At 31.1% G+C, this 26577-nt stretch overlaps 1 protein-coding gene across 1 annotated transcript; it reads right to left on the bottom strand.

Moving 5' to 3' along the window:
- Positions 1 to 769: 769 nt before the first annotated feature.
- On the bottom strand, positions 770 to 6200 carry LOC131644906 (putative pentatricopeptide repeat-containing protein At1g12700, mitochondrial). The gene is made up of 2 exons (XM_058915518.1): positions 4404 to 6200; positions 770 to 4323 (listed from the first exon to the last, which is right to left on the bottom strand). The coding sequence occupies exon 1, from the start codon at positions 6051 to 6053 to the stop codon at positions 4416 to 4418; it is 1638 nt and encodes a 545-aa protein (XP_058771501.1). The 5' UTR covers positions 6054 to 6200; the 3' UTR covers positions 770 to 4323; positions 4404 to 4415.
- Between the last annotated feature and the right edge of the window lie 20377 nt (positions 6201 to 26577).

Raw genomic sequence — 26577 nt, 5'->3', positions numbered from 1 at the left:
CATCCTCAAACAGATGGACAAATTGAGGTGACCAACATAACTTTGGGAAATATGATTCGAAGTGTTTGGGGTGACAAACCGAAACAATGGAATTTAGTTTTGCCTCAAGTCGAATTTTCTTACAACAGTGTTGTGCATTCAGCTACAGGGAAGTCACCATTGTCCCTGGTCTATACTTTGGTTTCTAAGCATGTGGTTGATTTGGTTAAGTTTCCTAAGGTGTCTGGACTTAGTGTGGATGTTGAGAATATGGCCGAGGAAACGGTGACCGTTAAAGAAGATGTCACGGCTAAGTTAGAGGCTATAGGGCAGAAGAATAAAGTAGTTGCTGACAAACACATGGGAGTCAAAGTTTTCAATGTAGGAGACGATGTGATGGTGTTTCTGCGCAAAAAGAGCTTCCCGGTTGGTACTTACAACAAATTGCAGCCACGCAAATATGGCTCGTTCAATGTGACCCGAAAGATCAATGATAATGCTTATGTGGTAGCATTCCCGAATTCCATGAATATATCCAATACCTTTAATTTTGCTGACATTCATGAGTATCAAGCAGATGAGACTCTTTATCAAGAAGAGAACTCACGGTCGAGGTCTTCAGAGAGGGAAGAGACTGGTGTAGGAATTCTAGTTGCACATATCAAAAAAGAAATTGCGTGTCGCAAAGCAATTTTAGTTTAATATTTAAGCAATTTTTAGTTTTATTTATGTTTTGGATTAAAAGTCCATTAAAGTTTCTTTAAGCCCATTTTCTTTGTTTTATGTATTTAAAGATCTTGGCATGGCCATAAGGATGGATTATATTTTCATTATAAAATAAATCAAAGTTCTCTTTTCTTTCTGGTGGATTTCAGAACTAATCTGACAAGTTTTGCACTTGCAACTCTGTGTTTTATTCTAAGTTTAACGTTTGTTATTCCTTAGGGCTTCTGACTGCGTCACCTTGGGCCTTTCGTCCTAAGCCTTGTGGGCAGCTCAAAACACTAACGGATCAAGGTGAAAAATGAATACAAAAAAGCGGACGAGTCCACCACATATTAACATCATAATTAAAACTTGGCTTAATTAGTCATGAGGTCATTTAACTTAATTTAAAGTTTCACTCTCATCCTTTATCTAATAAAGGTTACATTTTAGTCCCTTAAAAGTCATTTCGTTAGTCAAGTTCGTCCTTTCGGTTAAATTTTGTGAAAAATGTCAAGTTGTGTTGTCAAAAGTCAAAATATTGTTACATTCTTTGACTGAAATATTAAACCAAAATTGCATTAAACATGTTCTAAAATGGCATAAAGTGTACACAGACACCAACTACAAAAGATGTACACAAATACTACTACAAAAGATATATACAAGAGATACACGCAATTATGGTTGGCTCAAAATAGATTTTAGCTCTTCTTTAGAATTTCTTCTTTAGAATTTCCTAAGTTGAAGAGTGGTGGTGCATACTCTATTGGTTTTGCCTAATTTGATGGTGCAACTCAGTTGCTTCTTGTGTCAAAGGCACTGACAATTTGCTTGTAGCCTTGTTGTGTCCATTCATAAAAGTTGTCCAAAAAGGACAATGTAGTTGGAGAGTTAAATTGGTTGAGATCAAAGATTTGGATTGCATTGAAAAGCACCATTGAAGTAGCTTTATTAAAGGATGAACAACTCAGTTAACAACATTGAAATACATGTCATCATCATATATTAAACCAACCATACCATAACCATACCATTGTAACACAGAAATTTGCACTAGATTTCATAAATTTTAAACATGAAAGACATAAAATGAGTTCATACTACTGTGTTCTAACTTTTGTGTGCATTTTGTTTAAATATTCATACATCAATGCATAAGTGATAAAATATGAGTTCATTACCATTAAACAAAAAAATTGAAGACGGGTTAACATCTATAAATTACAATTACTAAGGATGAAAAGATAACAACATTAATAGAAACCTGGAAAGCCCGGACTCGGACACGGACACGGGACACGACACGGACACGAGGACCACGCTAATATAAAAAATATAAAACACGGACACGAGTATATATATTTTATATATTAATCTGCTATCTGCATACCATGCCTAATAAATTAAAGTTTAACTGTGTATTTATGTAATAAAACAATTTTTATTTAGTATAAATATCTCAACAAACTGTCCCCAAAATTTAATTCAATATATAAAAGTCAATATTATTAGATTGAACGACCCAAATACAAATATGAAACTTCACATATATGTATTTGAATTTTTAATGATTATCAACAAGTCATCTAAAAAAACAGTCAACAAACTAATCATAAATGAAAGAGAAAATACTCCATACATATATCTACCAGACTTGTTAATTCTCCTTGGAAAGCCCATCTTTGTTCTTCTGCTCCTTGTTTATACATTCCTTATCACATACTTTGAAACAGGTTTCTAGAAACAGAACTTCCAAGTTATGTGTAAGGTGTGTGAAATAACTACTCATTGCATGAAACAATTGCAGAAAGAGCAATAGGTTAGTTAATATGAAGTTTATTATTAAATAGATATTTCCATCACTTGCTTACACCAAAATGGACACCTTGTAAAAAAAAAAAAAAAACTAGACAAAGTTTGATGCATTGGTTAAACAACATCAGTGAGCTATAACTGGAACCAAAATTTAACAAATCTGCACTAAAAAATACTAAAATTTCCATCAATTAAAATGTTTACATTGCATTAGTAGGTCAGTTAGGGGAAAATCCGATACATATTTGTTCAATGATAGCGCTGAGAAAAGGAACAGAACAAAGCATTACGAATATGACAGAGCAGGCTGATATAACAAAGCATTACAAATACAAATACAACGATGACAATGTTTGATTCATGCATAATATTTTCCAGAACATGATTTCATACCATATTACAGAATTTAAAAAGAAAAGGAATGAGCTTAAATACATTCTTGTAATACAAATCTAGAGTGAACACAAGATCACGAGGGGGTTGAAAAATTGTAACTCGAGGATTGTAGCACGGAATGTAATATCTTGCAACACACAATCCTGGGATCATGTGATGTTACTAGGAGACTTACAATGCTGCTACTATCACCGTCCCCATGGGAAATTGAGTATTAAATTAATTTTGAACCCTGACTAGAACAGGTCAGACCTTACTAATCTTTCGGCCAAACTCTAAATTATCATAATCTCCTTCCTCTAAGAAACTGAGGGTCATACAAAAAAAAACTTTCATGCACTATCAGCGTAAGACATTTTACAATTTCGACCAATCACATCTCATTTTTCGTATGACTTTAAAATAGATTAAAAATTTCAACCAAATACAGCTCAGTTTTTGTATGACTTTTAAAATAGATAAGATCAAAGTCAAATATATTTCAGTGATTAGACAGTTATGATTAATTGACATTGCAATACACATTTCACTGTCAATACATATATAAGTAAAATCCTAACTATATTACAATAGCGTCCAATAGAGGCGATGTCCCGCTATAGCGGAGCTAGGGCTGGCCGCTATAGTAAGAGCCTTAGCGGTGCAAAACACTATATCGGCTGCTATAGGGTAAATCGCGGGTAGCAGGTGGTGAGCGGTTTATGTCCCGCTATCCCTTTCCCTTCTGAAACTCGAAATTACCCCTTAAATTTAAAACGTTTTAACTGTACTGTTCGACAAGGAACCATTTTATCTCTAACCAACATAGAAGGGTTGCTAATTCACAAGTAGCAAAGTCTTCGCTACAAATTTTAATACGAAAAAAACTGCATAATCAATAAACCAACGCAAAAATAATAACGACAAATGCATGAGTAATTCATTGAAAGGGAATCAGCATGAGGTTATAAGGTTCTAAGGAGAGAGCACTTACCTAATTGATATCATATACTGCATCAGCCTATAACTAGAATTAGCATAATATCCCAAGTTGCTAAGAGATTTTATTTAGTGATTCTATCATAAAGGTACAAGATAGATTAAGTGTTTTCTGGTTTAATGCAAAAGACAGATTCAAATTTGTTACTATTATTGATATATAAGTTAATTTAATTCTAATTTTAATAGGAGAACATGAGCCATAAGGTGTTGAAAAACATTTAACTCAAAGACACTTTAGATATTAACACGGTCATCAGCACATGAGATATATTCATCATGTCTTTGTCTTTTCATCCTATAATAAGGAGGGATGATTATCATCAAATACATATTCATATGCCAATTTGTTAATAAACCCATTTTTCTGGCTTTCAAAGCTCTTACCTTCTACCTTCTGAGTACACCTTCTACCTTTGAGTAGTCCACCTTCTTTTGAGTATGTAACTATCAACAAAATAAAGAAATCATAATGATTACATAGCTGTCATGAAAATAACCAATTATATAATGAGAAATTATCTTACCTAGAATTAATCTTATAGTAGACCTCTAGCAATCATTTCACGAAGAAGTTTCTCCGCCTTTTCATTCTCATCTTTATGAAAGAGAGCTCGGATAATAGTTTCATACGTTACCGCATCAGGAATGATACCATTGTCCTCCATTTTTGACAACAAGCCCTCTGATTCATGAAACAAGCCCTCTTTACAAAATCCATTGATCATAATATTATATGTTTGAATATTTAAACGATAACCCTTCGTCAAAAGATCCTTAAAAATATTATGTGCGTTTTTAAGTTGTCCCCCTTTGCATAGTCCGCCGATAAGTATGTTGTACGTGCACATATTTGGTAAAATGCCATGGTCTTTGATTCTTTTTACTAATGCAATAGCCATGTCAACAAGATGGCTTTTGCATAAAGCGTTTATCAAAGAATTGTAAGTGAATATATCAGCTGGTTGACCTTTATCATGCATCTCATCAACAAGCTTCCAAGCATGCGAGATTCTCCCTGATTTGCATAAACCGTCAATGAGAGAATTGTAAGTCACCGTGTCAGGAGCAATTCCTTTGCAACACATTTCATTAAAGAGACTCAAGGCTTCATTGACCATTTTCATCTTACAGAATCCATTAATCAAGATACTATAGCTCCGAACATTAGGTGCCACTCCCATTCGAGAAATAGTTCTCAACATATGTTCGGCCTTATTCACTTCATTAACTAGACAATACCCATCCATTAGTGAATTGTAAACAACAACATCCGGTATTACCCCTTCTTTCATCATCACAACTAATAGATTCTTAGCTTCTTTCACATTTCCCTCCTTACAAAGAGCATCGACCAATATAGCAAAAGTACAAACATCCGGGTAGATGTTTTTCAACACCATCTCATTTAAAAAACTAAACGCATTTTTCAATTGACCAACTATACAAAATCCATAGATTAGAGAACTGAAAGTGACAACATTAGGAGAAATTCTCTTTGCAATCATTTCAAAATATAACTCATAGGCGTCGTTAACACATTTGTCTTTACACAAACTATCAATAATTGTGCTATACATTACCTCATCAAGTCTGACCAATTTCACTTCAATCTTCCTCAACATTTGCACGGCAACCCTTGTTTCCCCCATTTTACACAACCCATTAATCAAGGACGCATAACCAAATTTATCGAAGTGAAGCCCACGCGCAACCACGTAATCATGAAAGTGCAAAGCTTCACTCACCTTACCGTTAAGGCACAGACCATTGACAAGAGTATTCAAGGTTACAGTATTAGGTTCATAACCTAATTTAAGAATCTTTCCCAATGTAGAAAATGCAAAATTCAATTGACCTAGATGGGAGTAACAATTGATCAAGATGCTCAAAGTAGCAATATCGGGAGTAATTTCATTGAATTCTAATTGGTGAGAAAGGGAAATAACAGTGGTGCAATGGTTCTTAGTCTTAGCAAGAAACCCTAAAATTTTGTTGAATTGGATGATGGATGGGGTAGGATGCATGTGGAGCAATTGATGGAATGAGGAAATGGCATCATGAATGATATGATTGGGTGTGAATTGATGCAGAGAGTGAGAAAAAGGTTTAGAGAGAAAGTGAAATGAAAAAAGAGAATTGGAGTAAGAAATTAACCTTGACCTAGTGAACGACATTGATAGGTTAACGAAGAGAAGGATTCTGAGTTCGGAGATTTGCAGTGGTATCCTAGGACGTCGTCCACAAGTGCATCAAGAAGATTACGGTTTCAAAAGGTTGTGGGAAATTGTTGTTTTGTTGTACCCATTCTTTTGAGCGTGGGTTTGGAAAAGGAGAATGGGCTGCTCATTTACTTGGGAAAAACCAATTGTACCCTTTTGAGTTCACATTAAAACTTCTCTAATTTCAGGGTTAAAAAAATTATTTATAGTTTTGTTATAACCATATTCATTTGACATTTAATATTACTTATGGGTCATTTCTACACTTTTTCTTATTATTTTTTATTTTAATCTATAATTAAATGTTAAACGGGCTATTAAACTTCATTCAGCGTAGAAACCAAATTTAAAATCACAATCTAATAACTTGGACAATGGAAAGTCTCACATTAGAGATTGAAATGAGTTTTACTCAGTTTTGAGAATTGATAAATCCTTTCATATGACAACAACATCAATATTCCTTCCATGAACACTCTCCACCCATATCGTTACTCTTTCTCAAAATCACGATCTCTCTCTATCTTTTGATTCGTACCTTTAGCTTTGAAGTCGTCGCCTTCAGAATTCCCCTGTTCCTCAACATCTCGCCTTCAGAGTACCATGGTTATGCATCATTGTTCTCCAAGATCTTCGTACAAAACCATTCTTTCACCTCAAGAACTCATTCACGATCTTAGTAGCTTCGTAATATCCATTTTTGCTTTCGATTCGATTTTTGCTCTTAACTCACCCTAATACCGGTCACCTTCTTCCTCTTCTCTTCAATGGCTTCTCCCACCTCAAAGATTCAACAAGAAGCATCTGTTTGTGTACACCTTTGACATGGAACCACCTTTGACCCTAACAATGGTATGCAAATGTGTTTGTTAGTTGTTTTGAATTGTAAAAATTTGATTTTTAGATGATGAGATTTATGGGTTTTGATGCAGGTCAAATCTATGGGCTTCACGGTTAAAGATGTACATAGTTTCTTCCAAATGAAAACGAGTTTCAATTACTAATATCTGTTTTTGGTTTTTTGAAGGTTATATGGGATACAATTCTTATGGCTTTTTCTTATATTTCTTTGATCAAAAATTTCTTTCCAATTGGTTTTAGAATATTACTGAATTATGTTTACCTCTTTGCATGAATTGGAGAAAGTACTTGATACAAAAAAAAAATAGTATGCTTCATTTGATTGCTCTCCATGAAACTGAAACTCAGTGGCATGATATCTATATTACCTGAACCTAATCAAGGTTTTATGTTTGTGTTGTAAAGGTTTCATCTGATTGTTCTGAGTTTGTGTGTTGGAATACTAGTGAAACAATAACGTCTAGTCTGTGAAGGTAATCTTTTGTTAAGAGCCCACCCAAATTGAAAATAACTTCTAAATTTTAGGTAAATCATATGTTTTGAATTTCATGTGGATCTGTTATAAGTTTTCTACTACTTTTTTCATGTTTGAATGCAGTACAAAGTTGGCGAAAAAAGAACTTTGGCAGTGAGAAGAGAAAGGTGTAATCGGCATATTCGCAATACGTGATGTTGTGGTTGAAACTAAGCTACTCGATTCTATCGTGTCTCAATGTGCAGATTCTCTAGACCAAAGCTCCAAAGTTCAAGAGCATTTGAAGAGGAAGGTTGTACATTATTATAAGAAATTAATAAATATGTATTAAGTTGGATATATAAAATAAATGTCAAATTATTATTTAATATTGTAATTGATTTTTCGATAGTCTCATATCTGATTTTTTATTTACTTGATATCTACACTAATAAATGTTAAATTATAATTTTTATTTATTTATCTACTTATAATTATTTGATAATGCAATTAATCTGAAAGGTCACACGGGGAGATGAAAATTTTTTTAATGCAGATAAGGGAACCCAATTTTTTTAGCTTTCAATTTAAAATTTTGATTTTCTTAAATATTAAAGGCAATTAAATGATAAGTATAATAATGTCAAATTATCATTTAACATAGAATTTATGGGATTTTTTTTGGATTAAAATTATAATTTTATTGCCAAAAACAGTTTAACACATGCCGATCACAATATGATCCAGGCTGCCAAGATACAAACAAACTAGCAAAGAAACCCATAAAACTAATCTCCATGGTGTCCATATTCACATGGTTTCTCAAAGATTTCCTGGACCTAGCTCTCACACTAATAGTATATTGGATCCTCCTTATGAGATCACAAGATGGTTGGACTTGCCTAAAGATTTTCTCGTTTCTCGTTTTCCACACCTGATACACAACTTCTGCAGCAGTCATCTTGAGAAGATTTCTTCTCCAACCTTTTTTTGAGGTTTCCATGGTGAGCCACTCTTTCTCTTCTTCCCAACCTCTGCTTATTCTATTATAACCAATCCAATTAAGAAGTTTGATCCAAATATGGCTGGTGTACCTGCAATTAAAGAAAAGATGACAAATGGTTTCAGTTTGGTCACAGAAGCTACACAGTCCATCAGTATGGATGTTTATCTTACTCAGTCTATCTTTAGTGGGTAGACGGCCCAGGATGGCAAGCCAGAGAGTAAAACAAGCCCTTGGCCTTGCATAGTTCTGGAAGAACATTTTTCTCCATGTCAGATTGGTATTGCTGCCTCGCAGCTCTTGGTACATGGCACTGGTGTTATATTGTTGCTGTTGGATACTACTCTCCCAATATTCACTATTATGAATGAGTTCCCTAGTCTTGATTATGCTTTTAATCATCCATGAACTTGATGCTTTTGGTTCCCATTGCATAATGCTGACTCCTTTTAGGTAATAAGCTTCAATCCATCGAATCCAGAGTTTGTCTACTTTCATATGAAGATTCCACAACATCTTTAGGATAGTGGCTTTGTTCCAATCTATGAGAAAAGTTATGTTTAAGCCCCTAACATTTTTTGGTTGACAAACTCTTTCCCAAGCTACAAGAGCTTTCCTTCCAACTACTTTACCCGGCCATATAAAGTTTTTACAGATTAAGTCAATCCTTTGAATAATTCCTTTTGGTAAAGGGAAAGCATGCATCCAATATCCTGCAATAGTCATGAAAGTGCTTTTAACAAGTTGCTGTCTTCCTGCATAGCTCAGGAAATTAGCAGTCCAGTGTTGAATCTTGTCTAACATTCTATCAATGATTGGTTGACATTGGTTGATAGTAAGTTTTCTGGTGGATAAGGGGACCCCCAGGTATTTGAATGGGAGATTACCAATACCATATCTGATCTCAGTAGATATAACTTGCTGAATATGCACATTAGTTCCACCAAAATAAATTTTGCACTTTGCTGGATTTGCCTTCAGCCCAGTAGCATTAGAGAATTGTCTGAACTTCTGCATCATCATCCTAATAGAAGCCTCATCACCTCTAGAAAATAGTAGTAGGTCATCTGCAAAACAAATATTTGTGATTCCTAATTTAGCACATATAGGATGGAACTTGAATTCAGGGGCCTCTTTTAGGGTACCAAGTGTCATATGAAGATATTCCATAATTAGGATAAACAAAAGAAGGGAGATGGGGTCTCCTTGTCTCAGCCCTCTTTTTGCTTGCAGGATCTTACTCATCTGCCCATTAATCAAATATCTATAGGAAACACCTCTCATCATGGTCATAATCCATCTGATAAATTGAGCAGGGAAACTCATTTCATACATGATTTGCTCCAAGGCATCCCATTCCACAGTATCATATGCTTTTTGGAGATTAATCTGTAAAGTGCATCTTGGAGATATATTCTTCCTGTTATAGCCTCTCAGTAATTCAAAATCTAGGATGATGCTGTCATGGATTGTTTTTCTTGGTAGGAAGGTTGTCTGACTATCATCTACAACATGGTTGATTACTTTGTTTAGCCTTTTTGTGAGGACCTTTGATATAATTTTGTAGAGAGTGGTGCAGCATGCTATAGGTCGCATCTCCTTCATAGTCTTTGCTCATTTGGTTTTTGGAATAAGTGTCACTAGAGCATAATTCACTACCTTATACAATCTATTATTCATAAAGAAATTCTGCACAGTATTCACCACATCATTTTTTATTACTTTCCAGTTTGATTTGAAAAACTTAGCATTATATCCATCCACACCGGGAGCTTTATTATCTCCCATACTTTAAATGGCCTGCCAAATTTTCTCTTTAGTCACTGGTTCAATAAGGCTCTCTTGATGCTCCCTGTTTAGCTGAGCTTCATTTCTCAAAATATAAATGTCCACATGGTGCCTCTTTTCAGAATTTTGACCAATCAACTTTGTGTAGAAAGAGAGAACCTCCTGCTCTAGGTCTTTTTACTCAGTGAGTTTGTTTCCCTGTGCATCCTCTAGCTCCTTGATTTGGACTTTTTTTGTTTTTTTTCTTTGAGATTGGCAAAGAAGTATGCATTATTACCATCTCCCAAAGTGATCCAATCACCCTTTAACTTCTGCTTCAGTCTCTTGAGGTGGGCTCCAACCTCAAGGCATCTAGCATGTTAAATACTCACTTGCTTCATTTCCATTCATCTTCGTTCTATGATCTTTCATTCTTTATTCTAATATGTGTTAATTTTGTATTAGGGTTAGTTATTGAAATTGTTGATTAGGGTTAGTTCAATGTTTTAATGTCTGAATGTTAGCTTCTGTTAAAACTTAAAATTTTTTAGAATGTTAGCTTAAGATCTTAATCTGATATGTATTAAGTTTGTTTTAAAATTTTTGAACTCTATTACTGTATCATTGTTTTTCCAGATTTGTTTTTTAGAATGTGTTATTGTTTCATTTTTAATACATCATCATTATTATTACAATATCATTGTTATTACAATATCATTTTTTTTCTTCAGATTTGCTTTTCAGAATGTGTTATTGTTTCATTGTTATTACAGTATCATTGTTATGTTTATTAACCCATCTTGTGTTGTAGATACTTCAAAACCCATACTTTTGCATCTTATAGTGAAACTAAACATGAATTTTAAGGTGATATTATACTTTATGTGACTGTCTTTATAATGTATCAACTAGTAAGAAACTCGTGTTGTCACATAGGTCCTGTCTGGATTCACATCACACGTCTATCAAACCATCATTTGTAAAGTTTGAATTTATTATTCAATTTGTTAACATTGACATAGTTACAAATATATGCTAATAACATATACCAACTTTTAAGCATCGATACATACGTATAATAAATAGTATAGTCGATTCTCTAACTTCAATTATATAAAACAACAGCAAGAGAAATATTTAAAAGATGGACATTAAAATGAATACTCTACAAATGGTATCTCATAGATACATTTACATGTACTCGTGAATCCAGATGAGTTAACAAAACTCAGTTGAATCTAGATGAGTTAATTTTAAAACTACATATTTGAATAAAATCCACTATGCCATAAAAGACCTACGACAACACTTTTTTTGGGCTTTAAAAGCGTTTAAAAGCGCTGGGAAAGGTGGCGCTGCTATAGGTTTTAGCAGCGCTTTTTGTTTAGGCAAAAGCGCTGTCGTAGGTAGGCCTAAGGCAGCGCTTTTTCTTGAAAAACGCTTTCATATATAGGCCTAAGACAATGCTTTTTCTTAAAAAGCGCTTTCATAGATAGCCTATTATTTAATAAACCTATTATTTTTATAATTTCTAAACCTGCATTTTTAATAAACCTATTATTTTTAAAATTTCTAAACCTGCATTTTTGGCAACATTATTTCAACGAAGAAGCGATTTCGATTATATACAAAAACTAGTAAGAAACCCGTGCTTCCGCACGGGTAAATTTATTTGATATTGTACAAAATATATTTAGAAATATATAAATGTGAAATTAATGATTTAATTATAAATGAATAATGATCATAAAAATTCAACTATATTAAATAATTATATAAAAAAAATTCAAGTTGGAGAAAAAAATGAAACTTTAACAAATACAAATGTAAAATTTTAGATATAAATATAAAATTTGAAATGATTTTATTTGTAAAATGAACAATAATTATATAGATTTAATTATATTAAATAATCATACAAAAAGAAAAAGAAAAAAATATTTGTGAGAAGAAAAAAATAGTATTTAAAAATACATATAAAAAGGATAATGTGTTGATAATGACCCGTGAAAAAATAATAATAATTAATAATGAATGATATAATTAATAATAAATACTAATATTTCATTGAAATTCTAAAAATAATTTATAATTTTAATTAAATCTTTTTTACAAATTAACTTATAATTTGAGATAGTAAAAAGTTTTTGGCCATAAATAATGCAACAAATATTTGTGAAGAATTAAAATAGCTAGTAGGAATTAAATAAACTATATATTAAAAATAAAAACAAAATTTATGTACTTTTTACTATACTAAGTACCTTGACATAAACAAAGATAATGCAAACATATATATAAGATAGCTAGTGAAAAAACATATATAATTCACATTCAGAAACTTAAGAGGAAAATAAATTCATATTGCATAAAAATCAATTATTTCAAAACAAAAATAGGTACATTAAAAATCAAAATCAACTTCATGAATACAAAATGCACAGTAACTCTTTTTTTCTTTTACTATTTAAACAAATGAAATCGATAGAAAAATTAAGATTGACTAAAAATCATGAGAATAAAATTGAGAATGATAGAAAACAGAAAATAAATTTTAACCAAAAGAGAAAAATAGACAAATAAAAAACAATACATTGGATTTTTATTAACAATAAAATTTAAATTGTTTTAACAAAATCAGGAAACTCATATATGTACTTTCTGTTAGTTATATGGCAAAATATTTTCTATTATTGTCACATGTTAAGAGATAATTTGCTTAGAAAGAATGCATATTTTCTATTATTGTCACATGTTAAGAGATAATTTTCTATTTATGTGCTAGATTTGTTTATTACTTTGTCTCAGTTAAAAATCCATTTGGCTGTATGCTATTATGGTTAAAAATCCATTTGGCTGTATGCTATTATGGTTTATGCTGACTTATCTTGAATGACAAACTGCTATTTTTCTCAATCGCTACAATGCCATTTACAAAATAAAAAATAGATAAATTAGCACATAAATTTGTCAAAACCACATAATTGCAAGGAAAATGAACTGCTCTAAATACTTAAAAATTTGATTCAATATGAATTAAGCGATCTAATTAACTCATTCATTTCTTATTATTTGTCTGTTTTGCTCAAACAAATATGCAATTGCTTCATTGATTTTCATTGCAGCATTTGTTTATGCATCCCCATAGTTAAAGAAACAATTAATTCAATTTAACTAATAATGATATATTTAAATTTAATCCATAATAAAAATCAAAATCAGTGATTAAAAGTTCAAGAACATTTCTTCCAATTCTATCAATTAGAGCATCAAGTATTTCACAATAGTTTCTTTGAAATCTTCATTGACATTGATTTGTTCCTCACTGTTATAATAGTTCTAACCATAAATTTCACTGGTTTTTCAGAAGGAACAAAAAAATTTGAAGATGAGGATAAAGAAGAAGAGTTTTTCAACAAATCTTCACTTAGAGCAACAACATGAAACTTAGAAATTTTTGTCAATTTCAAAAATTTGTTTTCTCATTTATTTAAGTACACTCCTATAGTCTTCCACCAGTTCCTGCCATGCAAAAGTTGAATTGAATTCAAATAATCTACACAAGCCACAAAAAACTTCATTTTTATTCTGTTATTTAATACTAAAAAAAATATGTAGCAACAAAAATTTCAAATAAAGTTGCATGAACATCTGAATTTAATATAGATAAATAGATACTACAGTAAGTAAATAACCAAACCATAATTGCTCATATATAGATTTAGAACATAATGTCAATTTAGAAACAATCACAACTAAATGCTCATATATACAACATTTAGAGGCAGCCATAAACTTGCAATTCTTCACTATCAAGCATTTAAAAGTATAGAATCATATTCATACTTGGTATATGTAAGAATCATATAAAGATTCAGATTTGAACTACTTTCATGGCTACGACAAAGAAACTACATGAATTGATGCTTGTAATCCATTTTAGCATGTATTTCAGAGCATCATATTGCTTAGTAACAGAGTTGCAAGACTTTTATATAAGCATTCTTAGCTCACTCTAGACAGAATCCACATTTCAATGACCCGTTAAAATCTACATAATAATGAGTGTTGCCTGCAATCACATGATGAAGGGAAGAAATATAACAATGTAATCCATCACTACCTCCATGACCTTTAGCAATATAACATAGAATGGAGCCCCAAAAACGAAAGCATAAGTAACATTAATGAGCTGAGTCATTAAAGGAAGAGATATATAAACCTGAATTATTGAGTTGCAGAGTAAGGGAGAGAGGATAAGAGCGTTGGATCATTTACCAAAAGCCAACAACATTAACCCAAGCTCCAAAATGAGCATAAATTGTGTCTAAAATTAAATTCCTTCTAGCATACATTAGTATTTTCAAAGTAACTCCAACCAATATGATACAAGCAATTCAATTCAGAAAAAAATATTGTATACTGCAGATATCAAATACTGATTGGTTAATCTAATAAAATCTTACCAAGACAACACATTCATCTTCAATGGTATTCTTCACTGCCCTCGAACCATCACAGACAACATCTTTAATCTGAGCTATCATGTGGTCATTAGAACCTGGATCATTATGAAAGCATAAGCGTTGCAAATTATTCTCAGCTTAAAGTCACCAATGACAATAAAATTGAACAGAGGTTGTTGTAAAGATTTAGTGCAAGTATCTGCTTGTCAAATTCAATGTATGTTTTAGAAAATGTACCTTTAATCAAGATTAAGCATGAGTTTTGGATGTCGTCTCAAAAACTAATTCAAAAATAAAATTGCCAAAACATATTTATATGGCATACAATCTAAAAACTGAAAACCAGACTCCGCAACTTCAACACTAAGTAATATAATCTTCAACACTAAATAATATAATGAGTCCATATAGTCACATGTGTTTCCTAATTGTTGTGGACTCCACATTGCAAAGGGTCCATTAACACACCATGCACCCTATTCTGTTGCATATGAGCTTGTTGTGTATATGAGCCTGTTGTGTATAACCAATTGAAATTATTAAAATGTATGATCACACAATGTTTCAATGATTATACTAATAAAGAAGAGTAACATTTATATTTATTATTTGATTTATTAGTAAATTTTCTATGTATTGAGTCAGAAAAGAAACTACTTTATCAGTTTTAACGAAAACAAAGGCAATCGCAAGCTATGAAGGCCCGACGCAGACACCAAATATTACACAACAAACATGTTGACACAAAAAATAATTTAAAATCATAAAATGATCGAATAGTTATATGTCTAAGTATCTTGTCGGTATCGAACACCAACACAATGTACTATTGATACTCGATGCCAACAATATCATATCGATATTGGACACGAACAAAATGAATGAAGATATTTTTGTCACTTCTATACTATCAATTCACCTTCATTGTTTATAAATAACATGAACATTCCAAGCAACTCTAATTCCTACATTTATTTGAGATAAATAACTTAAATAATTAGTTGTAAATAATTTTTATTTGAATGATTTAGCATAACTGAATCGATAACTAAGGAAACACCTACCTCATCAAGTGATCAAAATAGTCCATTTCCATGCAATCTAAATCATATCTCAAAGAAACTGAAATTGATTGACAATAGACAAAGATAAAGGGAAGAAGAAAACAACATCAAATATTATAGATCAGATTATAAAATACATAAAAAAAACAACAAAAGTGAAACACAAAGTTGTAGAGATCCAACAAAGAAACATTTTACCGTTAGGAGCATTGCTGACCAGAGATGAAGATGAGAAAGAGACTTCTAATAAAGCTGCTCAGATCTAAAAATATAGTTGGTTACCTAACAAAAGTTATTTTGGCAAAATCATAAAACAGGTTTCGCAAGAATGTGCACATGTGGGATCTTTGGTGGATTCCTAATCAAAATCAAAACACAAAAACTCAATCAACTTATAGAAAAGGAAATCAATCAAAACCCCAAATTGAATCACAGTAACAACTTACTTGTTGATGAATGTGGACGCATTTGATCATAACAAAAACACCCCCAAAGCCAGTATTGCTCAAAACAAAAATATAATATGTTCATTAGAAAGGTTGTCGGATGATGAATACAAAAATGGTTTTGGTTTTTCCATTAGAGGTGAAAGTAGTGGCAGATAGGGAGGAGAAGGGGCGGCGACAGATGTAGGGTTTGAGGGGAAAGAGAGAGAACACAGTAGGGTTTGTTGTTGTCCTCGGTTGTAATAGTGTGTTGGTGAGAGAGAAAGACAAAAAGAAATGAGTGGAACTGACATGGAAAAAGAGTATGAGAGTGAAAATACTTTTGGGTAAGGAGGGAAATATATTTTTGAATTGAAGTATAATTGGGGCTGCCAAGTGTTAAATGTTAATTGGGAGTGAATGGTTAATTTGTTAGTTACCATTATATCCAACTTGCAATGTAAATTTTTTTTGGAAAAAGGGTAAAATAGGAAAAGTGGTCAATTGATTAATAATGGATAGATAGTAGAAGGCATTATAAATTATACCATTACATTATATACCATTGTAATTAATCCGAAATATATATACACTGATTCACATATTTCTAACATGACCAAAACAACTAAACCAATTCACATTACATTATAACAATAAGAAAATCATCCATAAACAACTAAATCAACTAAATCAGTCCTGGTCCTGCAAAGTATGAACATCATTCTCATCATTCCAAGTCATGTTCAATAAAACCTTTTGATTCCATCTTATATCCTCACTTCAAGCTTAGCCATATCTCAATTCAACCAATGCCCTGCTACACCAATCATGAACTTCCCCTGCATAAAACCAGAAAACCAAATTCAAAGAAGAAACTAAGATACTACAACATATCATCCATACAAAACCCAAGCTCAATTTACCATTTCGAACAGCTACACATAAATGCATATAATTGGAAGTCGGGCATTCTATTCGATCAACATTCAAGTTCAGAACAACAAGACCTAGTAGCCAGGACTAATGCAGCAATGCAGCAACACTAATGCAGCAATGCAACAACAATATTTAAAATGCCAATAATGTCCCTAAAAGGCAAAAACAAACACAATGAAGGAAATCGATTAAAATAAAATCAGAAAAATAAAATAACATCGAAATTAATCTAATGACGTAAAAATAGAAGTTTGAGAATTCTTTCAATTTTTTCGACTCTATGAAAACATTAAATAATTCATTAAAAATAGGAAAAAGAGTTTTTTGGCGATTTGAAGCTGGAATCCCATAACTCTTTCCAAGAGTACGGGACTAATGACCGCACGATTTTTCTGCTCCTAGTAGGCAAAAAATATTTACAATCCTACATAATTTTTCCAAAAAACTGATTTTTTTCGACTCGAGACGCGAATTGGCCAAAACCGTGAAGGAACTAGGGCCTAAACGCGAGAACACTAAACCAAAAATCACAGAAGAAAGAATACAGAGAAAATTCAAACAGATTCATACACACGGTACATAGAAAAACTCAGAAAAAAGCTTCAAGAAAAAAACTCACCAAAAAAATCTTTCTACCTATCTGAAATATTTCTTGCATCAGATTCTCCATCAATCTCCAATTACCTCCAACCTTCGGTTTCAATCTGCAACGACTTCGTCTTTATTCTCCACCATGTGAACTTCAACAACATTCAAACATAGTAGGTAGTAATAAGCAGGCACAATACAAACAAATCAGATTTCAGTCAAGGTACAAACAATAGTTACCACAAGGAATAATAATTCACAAAAGTCACAGCTAAACATTGAGCTCATCACAAAACAAACATATCATAATATCAATTGTTAAAGCCCAAAGTGGATTCAATCAGGCTTGTTAACAAGAGGATACAACCCAACACAGAAAACCTAAGCTTATCACAATATATAAGCATCAAATGCACAGATTTTAAGGGATCAGACATTATTCACGCAGCCAGAAGCAAAAACCCTAAATCTAATTCATCATTTTCCTCATTTGAAAACCCTTCAGAATCAAAGATAAGAAGAAGAAGAAAATATTTCGCAAGCCACACAAAGCCATTAACACAGAAAAAGCCAGAAAATCGGAAGGATCTCACCAGAAGAAATCGATAAATCTTTCTCTCTGAAGCTTCATCAAACCTTCAGATTTTCTCAACACCATATGTCCACAACCGAAATAAACAACAATAACTTCAATAATCTGCAACAAATGAACAAATGAATGAATGAATCCAAAGAAAAAATGGAGATGAGAGCAAGACGAAGGTGAATTGCGACTGAAGGAAAAGGCGAATCAGAGAAGAGATGTAGAAATCGCGAGCGAGGGAGACGGTTGAAAAGAACGAGAGTTTGAGAAGATGAATGAACGATTTTTGGGTTTGAGAGTTTGAGAAGAAGAACTGAAAGTTTAGGGATTTGGAAGAGATTTGTTCGTATAAGAGACGACGAAACAAACAAGGAGGAAGGTTTTAGTCTGATATTATGTTTTTATTTTTATTTTTTTTCATTTTGACCTTTAAGAGCGTTTTCAGAAAGTGCTTTCTAATGTTGGTTATACCAGCGCTTTTTAGGCAAAAAGCGCTTTCGTAGCCTACCCCTATAGCAGCGCTTTCATATGATCCCCTATAGCAGCGCTTTTAAAAAGCGCTTTCGTAGGATCCCCTATAGCAGCGCTTTTAAAAAGCGCTTTCATAGGATACCCTATAGCAGCGCTTTTTTCCCTTGTTTTTTAGTTTTGTTTTTAGCGAAACCTATAGCAGCGCTTTTTCCTAAAAGCGCTTTCGTAGATGTGCTGCTAAAAGTCAAATTTGGCGTAGTGGTCATTGACTTTGTTTACTCTTGCAAAAACTTCAAGAACTCCTTGAATTTGTTTGTTTGCCTGGTAAGTTGCCTTCCATATTTTCCTTGCATATCCTTTATTTTTCTTTGCTTGACCAGTTATTTGATTGCATGGCTAATTGCTCTACTAAGAATAAGTTAGGGAACCATATTGCAAAATTTGGGGTGGCCACTATGAAATTGAAGTCATCAGTATCATTTTTGTTTCGATAATTTGTCGATTTGTGTATCTATGTATTATTTGATTTATCTATTATTTGTAATTTGTTTTAATTGATTTTTATTCGTTCACATCTGCTATGTTTAGTTTTATATTTTTTAGATCCTCCTTATTCAATAAATTAGTAGTTGATGAAGGTAGTAAAAAAACAAGAAATGGGTGTTTGAATTGGATTTTTTAACAACTTTTCTTCTTAGACAAACTATTCACAATAGTCAATAAGATAGTTAAAAGGGAGAATAAAAATAACACGTTCGATTATACAAGCTCACGCTATAAAAGGTTAATCTTGTTCACCCGCCAAGGTGATTTCGCCTTAGAAAAAGACTTAATCCAATAATATTGAAAGATTACAGACAAACTCTAAAAGTCTAGAAAGACACCTTAACCCTCTTAACTTGCAAGTATACAGACTAACAACCTAGCCACTTGAGGAATACAAAGCTTAACAGATTTTCAAATGATAATGTTTACAAGATATTGCTTCTAAAAAGCAGATTGAAACATAAACTCTTAAGCTCTAATGTTAACACAATCTAATGAGAAACAACTCTTGTGTTTAGAGATTCTCAGAAAACTAGATTTCTCACAATGGAGTGTTTAGTACAGTTTCTCTAAGAACTTTCTTTCTCTTTTTCTCTTTGAAATTTATTTGCTGAGTATGAAAATATAGCTTGAATTGTTGTTCTTTTTGAGTTAGCAGCTTCTTCAAAGGGTAGTGTCTCATATATATAGTCCCATGAAAAGATGATCATTGAGAGAGGACAAAACGTGGCTTTCCTTGATGTAACGGCTCCAAGCATTTGCGGGGAACAAAGAGCACACCTTAGACAGAATCATACAATACATCTTGCAATAATGGAAAAGATGATGTACAGTTGTACCATATGTCTTCTATTGCAAGTTTCTAATCATTCTTCTTTTTTAGATGTACTTATTAACTGAAGTAGAGAGCAGTGAAGAGATCATGTAACATAGATGTTCCAAGAGAAAATGTTCTTCAGAGTTGAAAGCAACAGCCTATCTGAACGACGCATTCTGATTTCTAGGGTGAAATCAAAAAGCGCATCTGAGCTGAATTATGATTTTGAAGAGTAGATTAGCTTCAGAACATTTGTAAATCTTTTTCTGATGAGTCATTCAACATTTTTCAGAACTGCTGATGTCACTTCAGAATTGAGATGAATAGTTCTTCTAATGTGTGATGACATTGATTCTGATGATTTTCTGGACAACAACCCAAATCAACCAAAATAGTGAATCTGCACACTTAAGAAACTATTGGGGTACAAAAATTTTGCATAACAAATATATATACTGTTATCATCAAAACTGAAAGATTGAATGCATAACCAAATCTTGTTCTAACAGTTGAATCCATAAAAATGATCTTTTTTAGCCTAGCAATTTGATTCAAGTCAATGTATTGAGTATAACTTGAATCATAGGTTAAAATACTTAAATCAAGGTTCTTGTAAATCTTGAATAGAATCATACATGTTATGATTCGAATAATATCTTTTCTTAAAAGTTAGAATTTTTCACTGCCTCATTTGACTCGAATCATGAGAGTGTGCAATTTGAATTACAAAACTCTTTTACTTGAGTTATAAGAAGTGGGTGATTCGAATCACGGTGTTGAATTGTGACTCAAACCATGGCATAAAATTTCCTAATTTCCAACCTTTATTTCAATTAATTGTTTCTTTGATTCAAACATAACCTCGTGATTTGACTAAAAATCTTGTTGTCTCTTGTTTTTCTTTTGTATGCCTACCCTCTAGCCCCTTAATATTTAATCTTCATTTTTTGTCTATAAAATATATATATATATATATATATATATATATATATATATATATATATATATATATATATATATATATATATATATATATATAGAGAGAGAGAGAGAGAGAGAGAGAGAGAGAAAGTGTGACCATATCATATAACTTCTTGTCACATAGTTTGTGTTTGTTTGTTGTAGAAGAAAATCAAGTAAGGAGAATTGATAATCATGAATTGAATTGACCGATCTCAGGATACTCACAAAGAACCAAAAACCCGTTTTTTCAAGAACCTTGAGAGAACCTGAATGTGTTCTTCATTCACCGACATTTTTCTCCTTATTGATACATTGTGATTAACCTTCTATAATATAGACCATGTGAGAATTAGCTCTGTGTGTGAGATTCCTCATATGATATTCATCTTCTTTAACCTTTATCAAGAAAACATTTTTAAGGATCTCCAACTCTAAAGATTGAGTGTGAGAGGTAGATGAAAGGTACATTAGAGAATCTAATGTTTTTCTTTGAAGTTTTTGTTGCATGTATCAGGAGGAAGAAACGTTTCTTGGCCATTGATATTGGTTGGGTGTTATCAAATAAGAGAAGATGTTATCTATAATCCATTGAAGACTTAAGTGAAACCAAGTAAAGGTTGTTGCAGAAAAAAGTTAGGAGTTGTCCAAAATTTCTTAGCTAATGGCAATTGATCAGACAAGTCATCGTTAGATCCGAGTAAAAGGTGATGCAGAATTGAAGCTTGGAGCAGGTAATTTTAGATAGAAAAATTATTGGATCAAGATCAATGAGGATATTGAGTGTTAGTAGTTGAGTATCTGCATCAGTAGATAAATTATCATTAGAGACCTGTATTGGATAATGCAGTGTGGTTATTAGTGTTTAAATTGATGATAGTTCATTGTACCCAAATACTTGTATATTAACTATCGAAATAGTGGGTGACGTGATTATTTTCCTGATGGTTTTAAAACCATTGAAGAGTTGATTAGGCATGGCAATGATAAATTATCGACCCACTATATATCTCTGTGTACTATTTTCTTTCTCCCTATCTCTTTCTAATTTTTGACATTTATTATGTAGATATTACATTCTTGCATTGTTTATGCGTCATCTAGATTAAATCTTGCTTATAGTGATTTATTATGTAAGCATAGGTCTGTGTTGCATCTAGTTTATTTCATTATCTTTAATTCAATTATGATCAAAGTATTTTTATGTTAAAGTTTTAAATTGTTTAGGTCAAGCAAGTTTTTTTTATCTTGTTTGGCTATGCCTTTGAAAGAGTGATTCATCTAGTGATATCATTTTAATATTTCGATTAGAAATCCTATTGACGTATTTATAAGGTTCCATCTTATTTTGTACTCCCTTTCGTTCGTAAATCTCTGATTTTGTTTCAAAAAGTTTTGAAATTGTTTTTAAAGGGGATCGATCTATTCACTCCCTCTAGACCTTTTCTTATCCATATTATTTCCTAACAATTGGCCTCAGAGCTAGTTTTTTTGATCAAGTCTTACGACTCTTAATTTTGAGGATATTGGTTCTTTTCTATCATAAAAGTTTTGTTTTCCATGGAAGCTTTTTCATATAAGCGGATTCCAAATATGTTTCATTGATTTCTAATTGGTTAATTTATCAGTGTCTGGTTAACATAGAGTAATACAAATTAATACTCTACTAGAGTAATAATTGATCTTTCATTGTAATTGAGAAACTCTCTAAGTTTTCTCCATCCAGGATTAAACTAACATAGTTTTTCAGTTATATGCAGGTGTAACCGAAACCTTAGCATTATGTCTTAAAGTTTTTTTTATGATCATTCATAAATCTAACAATGTATTATTATGTGGTAACATATTTGAATTTATGGTATATTGGAGAAAGGAAAAAGAGGCATATCTTTATTGACCTAATCTTCCAAGGTCATTGTGAAAGAAGATGAAGAGAGTTTGTGAAAATTGACAATGTTCATTGATTTCTCAATCAATCATTGATCAGTGTATTTTAATACACACTCTTTTATTTTGTGTTACGATTATTCTATAACTTCTTGCATTAATTTCATTTCTTTTAATATGTTTTTAAAGTTAAGTTTAAATTTGCTTTTATTTTAGTTTTGTTGGTTATTTTCTGAATAATCTGTATCTTGATACATTCTCACCATGCAAATCATAACTTGAGCTATGAGTATCCAATCAAGGCATGTAAATATGAGTTGGAAAGCTAAGAGAAAAATCTACAAGTTTCTATATGATGTTAGAAGCAAATTCAGAGTGCATAGGAGTAAAATAATCAGTGTTTGTTCTAGACTTAATAAAAAATTAGTTAGTTTTGGGATAAACTTATGTTTTTCAAACCGGTGCTCTTAAAGCTTAATTTTTTTTTATTGTTTAAGCAAAATGCAACCTTAGGGAAAGAGACACAATTTTTACGAAATAGAGAAGAACACTATGATTACATGGGCGACTAAAGTGCAAAGTTAATCTACTATTTTAGAATTTCATCAAGACTTTGAGGTCGTTATATTATCCAATATTTATTCAATTTCTTTTCAATCATGTTTTGTGTATATTGTTTGAAATTTGATCGATACATGTTCCTTAATCTAATAGCGTGATAACTTAACTTATTAGTTAATTTCGCCTTATCTTTAATCGACATGCTTAATGCGACAATCAGGAACATAACCCATATATTATTGATAACGCTTGTTTAATCGATATTATAATCAAATAGCAATTGAATGTGTGCTTAGATAATGGGCGATATAATAACCAAAGATAAGTCTTAAATTACCGAACCAGTCGATTAATCCGTTAATCATAATCGTTTTCTTTATTTTTAGTATGTTTTAATAGTTAGAGTTATATTCGAAGTGCAAAAGTTCAAGTGTGGAAAAATTTTGATCAGTGAATTTTAATACACACTATTCTACTTTGTGTTACGATAATTTTAGAACTTCTTGCGTTAATTTCATTATTTTTAGTATGTTTTTAAATTTAAGTGTAAATTTGCTTTTATTTTATTTCTGTTGCTTATTTTCTGAGTAATTTGTATTTTGATACCTTCTCACAATGCATATCATAACTTGCGCTACAAGTATCTTATTCTGGCATGTAAATATGTATTGGAAAGCTAAGAAAAAAGCTACTAGTTTCATGTTAATGTCAGAAGTCAATTCGGAGTGAAGAGGAATTAAATAATCATTTTTTCGTTCCAGAATTAATAAAAACAAATTAATTAGTTTTTGGTCAAACTTATGTTTTTCGGGCCAATGCTCTTAGAGCCCATTTTTCTTTATTGTTTAAGCTAAATGCAATGTTAGGGGAAAATATACAGCTTTTACGAAATAGAGAAGAACACTAGGACTACATGGCCGACTAAACTACAAGGTTATTCTACTATTTCAGAATTCCATCAAGACTTAGAGGTTATTATATTATCCAATTTTAATCAACTCATTTTCAATCCTGTTTTGTGTATCTTGTTTTCTTAGTTCGAGGTTCATAGAATAAAATTGATTACATTTGATCGATACATGTTCCTTAATCTAATCGCATGTTAACTAAACTTATTCGTGAACTTCGCGTTATCTTTAATTTAGGAACATAATTGTTGTGAGTAATGACAAGGTTCAATTCAATCAATAGTTTATTATGTGAGACAAAGAACATTAACAACCAAAATATACCGTCTTCAACAATAATAACCAATAAGCATAAATTATAACGAAATAAAGCGAGAAAAGATGGAGAGGTTTGTTTACCCAGTTCGATCAAACGATCTACTCTGGGGAGGGAAAGAGTAGCTCTCCAATTAATTATATCCAGAAAGTTGTTATAAGAGATTACAAATGAGTTACAAGAAAATAGTCTTCGCCTTCAAAGTTCCCAAGAACAACCCCGAAGGCTCCTATTTACTACCCAAGTGTTTCCTAACCTCTCAAACTCTCAATATATGAATCACTCAAACCCAAGGTAATTGACAATCCCTTTAGATAACTCCAAAATTTTCCCAAAACCTTTATCTTTCTAAGTTTTCCCTTGAGAATACCATAAACCTTATAAACCCTGAGATTGTCACACTTTCTAACAACAAAGAAATATATATATATATATATATATATATATATATATATATATATATATATATATATATATATATATATATATATATATATATATATATATATATATATATATATATATATATATATATATATGAGGAGGGATCAAATTACACCAATATATTACACTAATAGTTACACTCATTTATAACCCTTGATATGATTTTAATCCAATGGTTAAAAATGCCCACTTAGTGACTCATGATTGTTTCTTAAAATAGTTCCTCCTATTTTTGGTAATAATTAATTTTTTGTTTTATTAAATCATAATTTATTTTTCACATAAAATTAAAAATATCTCTCCTACTCTTTCTAACAATTAAATTACTCTTCATTTTAAAAAAGAAAACTTAATTTAAATTTTTTTTTAAAGAAAACGTGATTCTAAATAATTTTTATAAAACCAATCAAGATTCTTAGAAAAAAAAACTTCTTTTTATTTCACAACAAATTTACTTTTTTATTTTCTTTATATAAAATCATATTCTATTATTTAAAGTAAATACTGAAATTGTACCAATTTTAAATAGAATATAAAATAATGTTCAAATTGTGTATAAAAAATTAAATAATAAAAACATAAACTTTTTGTTGAGAATTAAAAAATAAAATAAAATAACATTGTTTAAAAATAATATAAAATTTATCTGTTTTATTATTCACTTCATATATATATTTTATCGGGTTAATCATTACTCATTACTTAATATTTATTTTTATATTATACAACTTTGAATGATTTTTAAAAATATATCAATTTTGCAGTGTAAAATAAGTAAATACAATATAATTATTTAAATAAAATAGTAATATCAATTTTGTTTAATGTTTAGAAAAAATACTTGTTTTTAATTTAAAAATAATTCTTTTATTAATAAATATTAAAAATCACATTATTTTTTTAAAATATTAATAACATTAAGTGAATTGAATGTAATTTTATTTCATTAATAAATTTAATTTGTTTAAAATTGAGAGTAAACAATATTTAAAGAAAAATAGCATTTGTTAATAAGAAATACATAAAGTTACGTAGTTTTAAGAAATAATAATAAACATTTTGTGATTTTTATTAATATTCTTTTGAAATAGGTGATTTCTAATATTTCTTAATAAAAATATAATTTTTTAATTAAAAAATATGTATTCTTAATTTTAAACAAATTTCAATATTTTTTAACAAACACGTTTTCTTTTTTAAAATGAAGAGTAATTTAATTGTTAGAAAAAGTAGGAGAGATCTTTTTAATTTTATGTGAAAAATAAATTATGATTTGATAAAATAAAAAATTATTTATTACCAAAAATAGGAGCAAACTATTTTAAGAAACAATCATGAGTCACTAAGTGGGTATTTCTAACCATTAGATTTAAATCATATCAAGGGTTATAAATGAGTGTAACTACTCGTGTAATATATTGG

The sequence above is a fragment of the Vicia villosa genome, linkage group LG1 (assembly GCF_029867415.1).
Source record: "Vicia villosa cultivar HV-30 ecotype Madison, WI linkage group LG1, Vvil1.0, whole genome shotgun sequence".
NCBI lineage: Eukaryota > Viridiplantae > Streptophyta > Magnoliopsida > Fabales > Fabaceae > Vicia > Vicia villosa.
This window is presented reverse-complemented; position numbering and strand designations above follow the sequence as displayed.

Bases quoted from the DNA above. Each gene is read 5' to 3' on its own strand.
- LOC131644906 (XM_058915518.1), bottom strand. From the start codon at position 6,053: ATGTCGTTCACTAGGTCAAGGTTAATTTCTTACTCCAATTCTCTTTTT.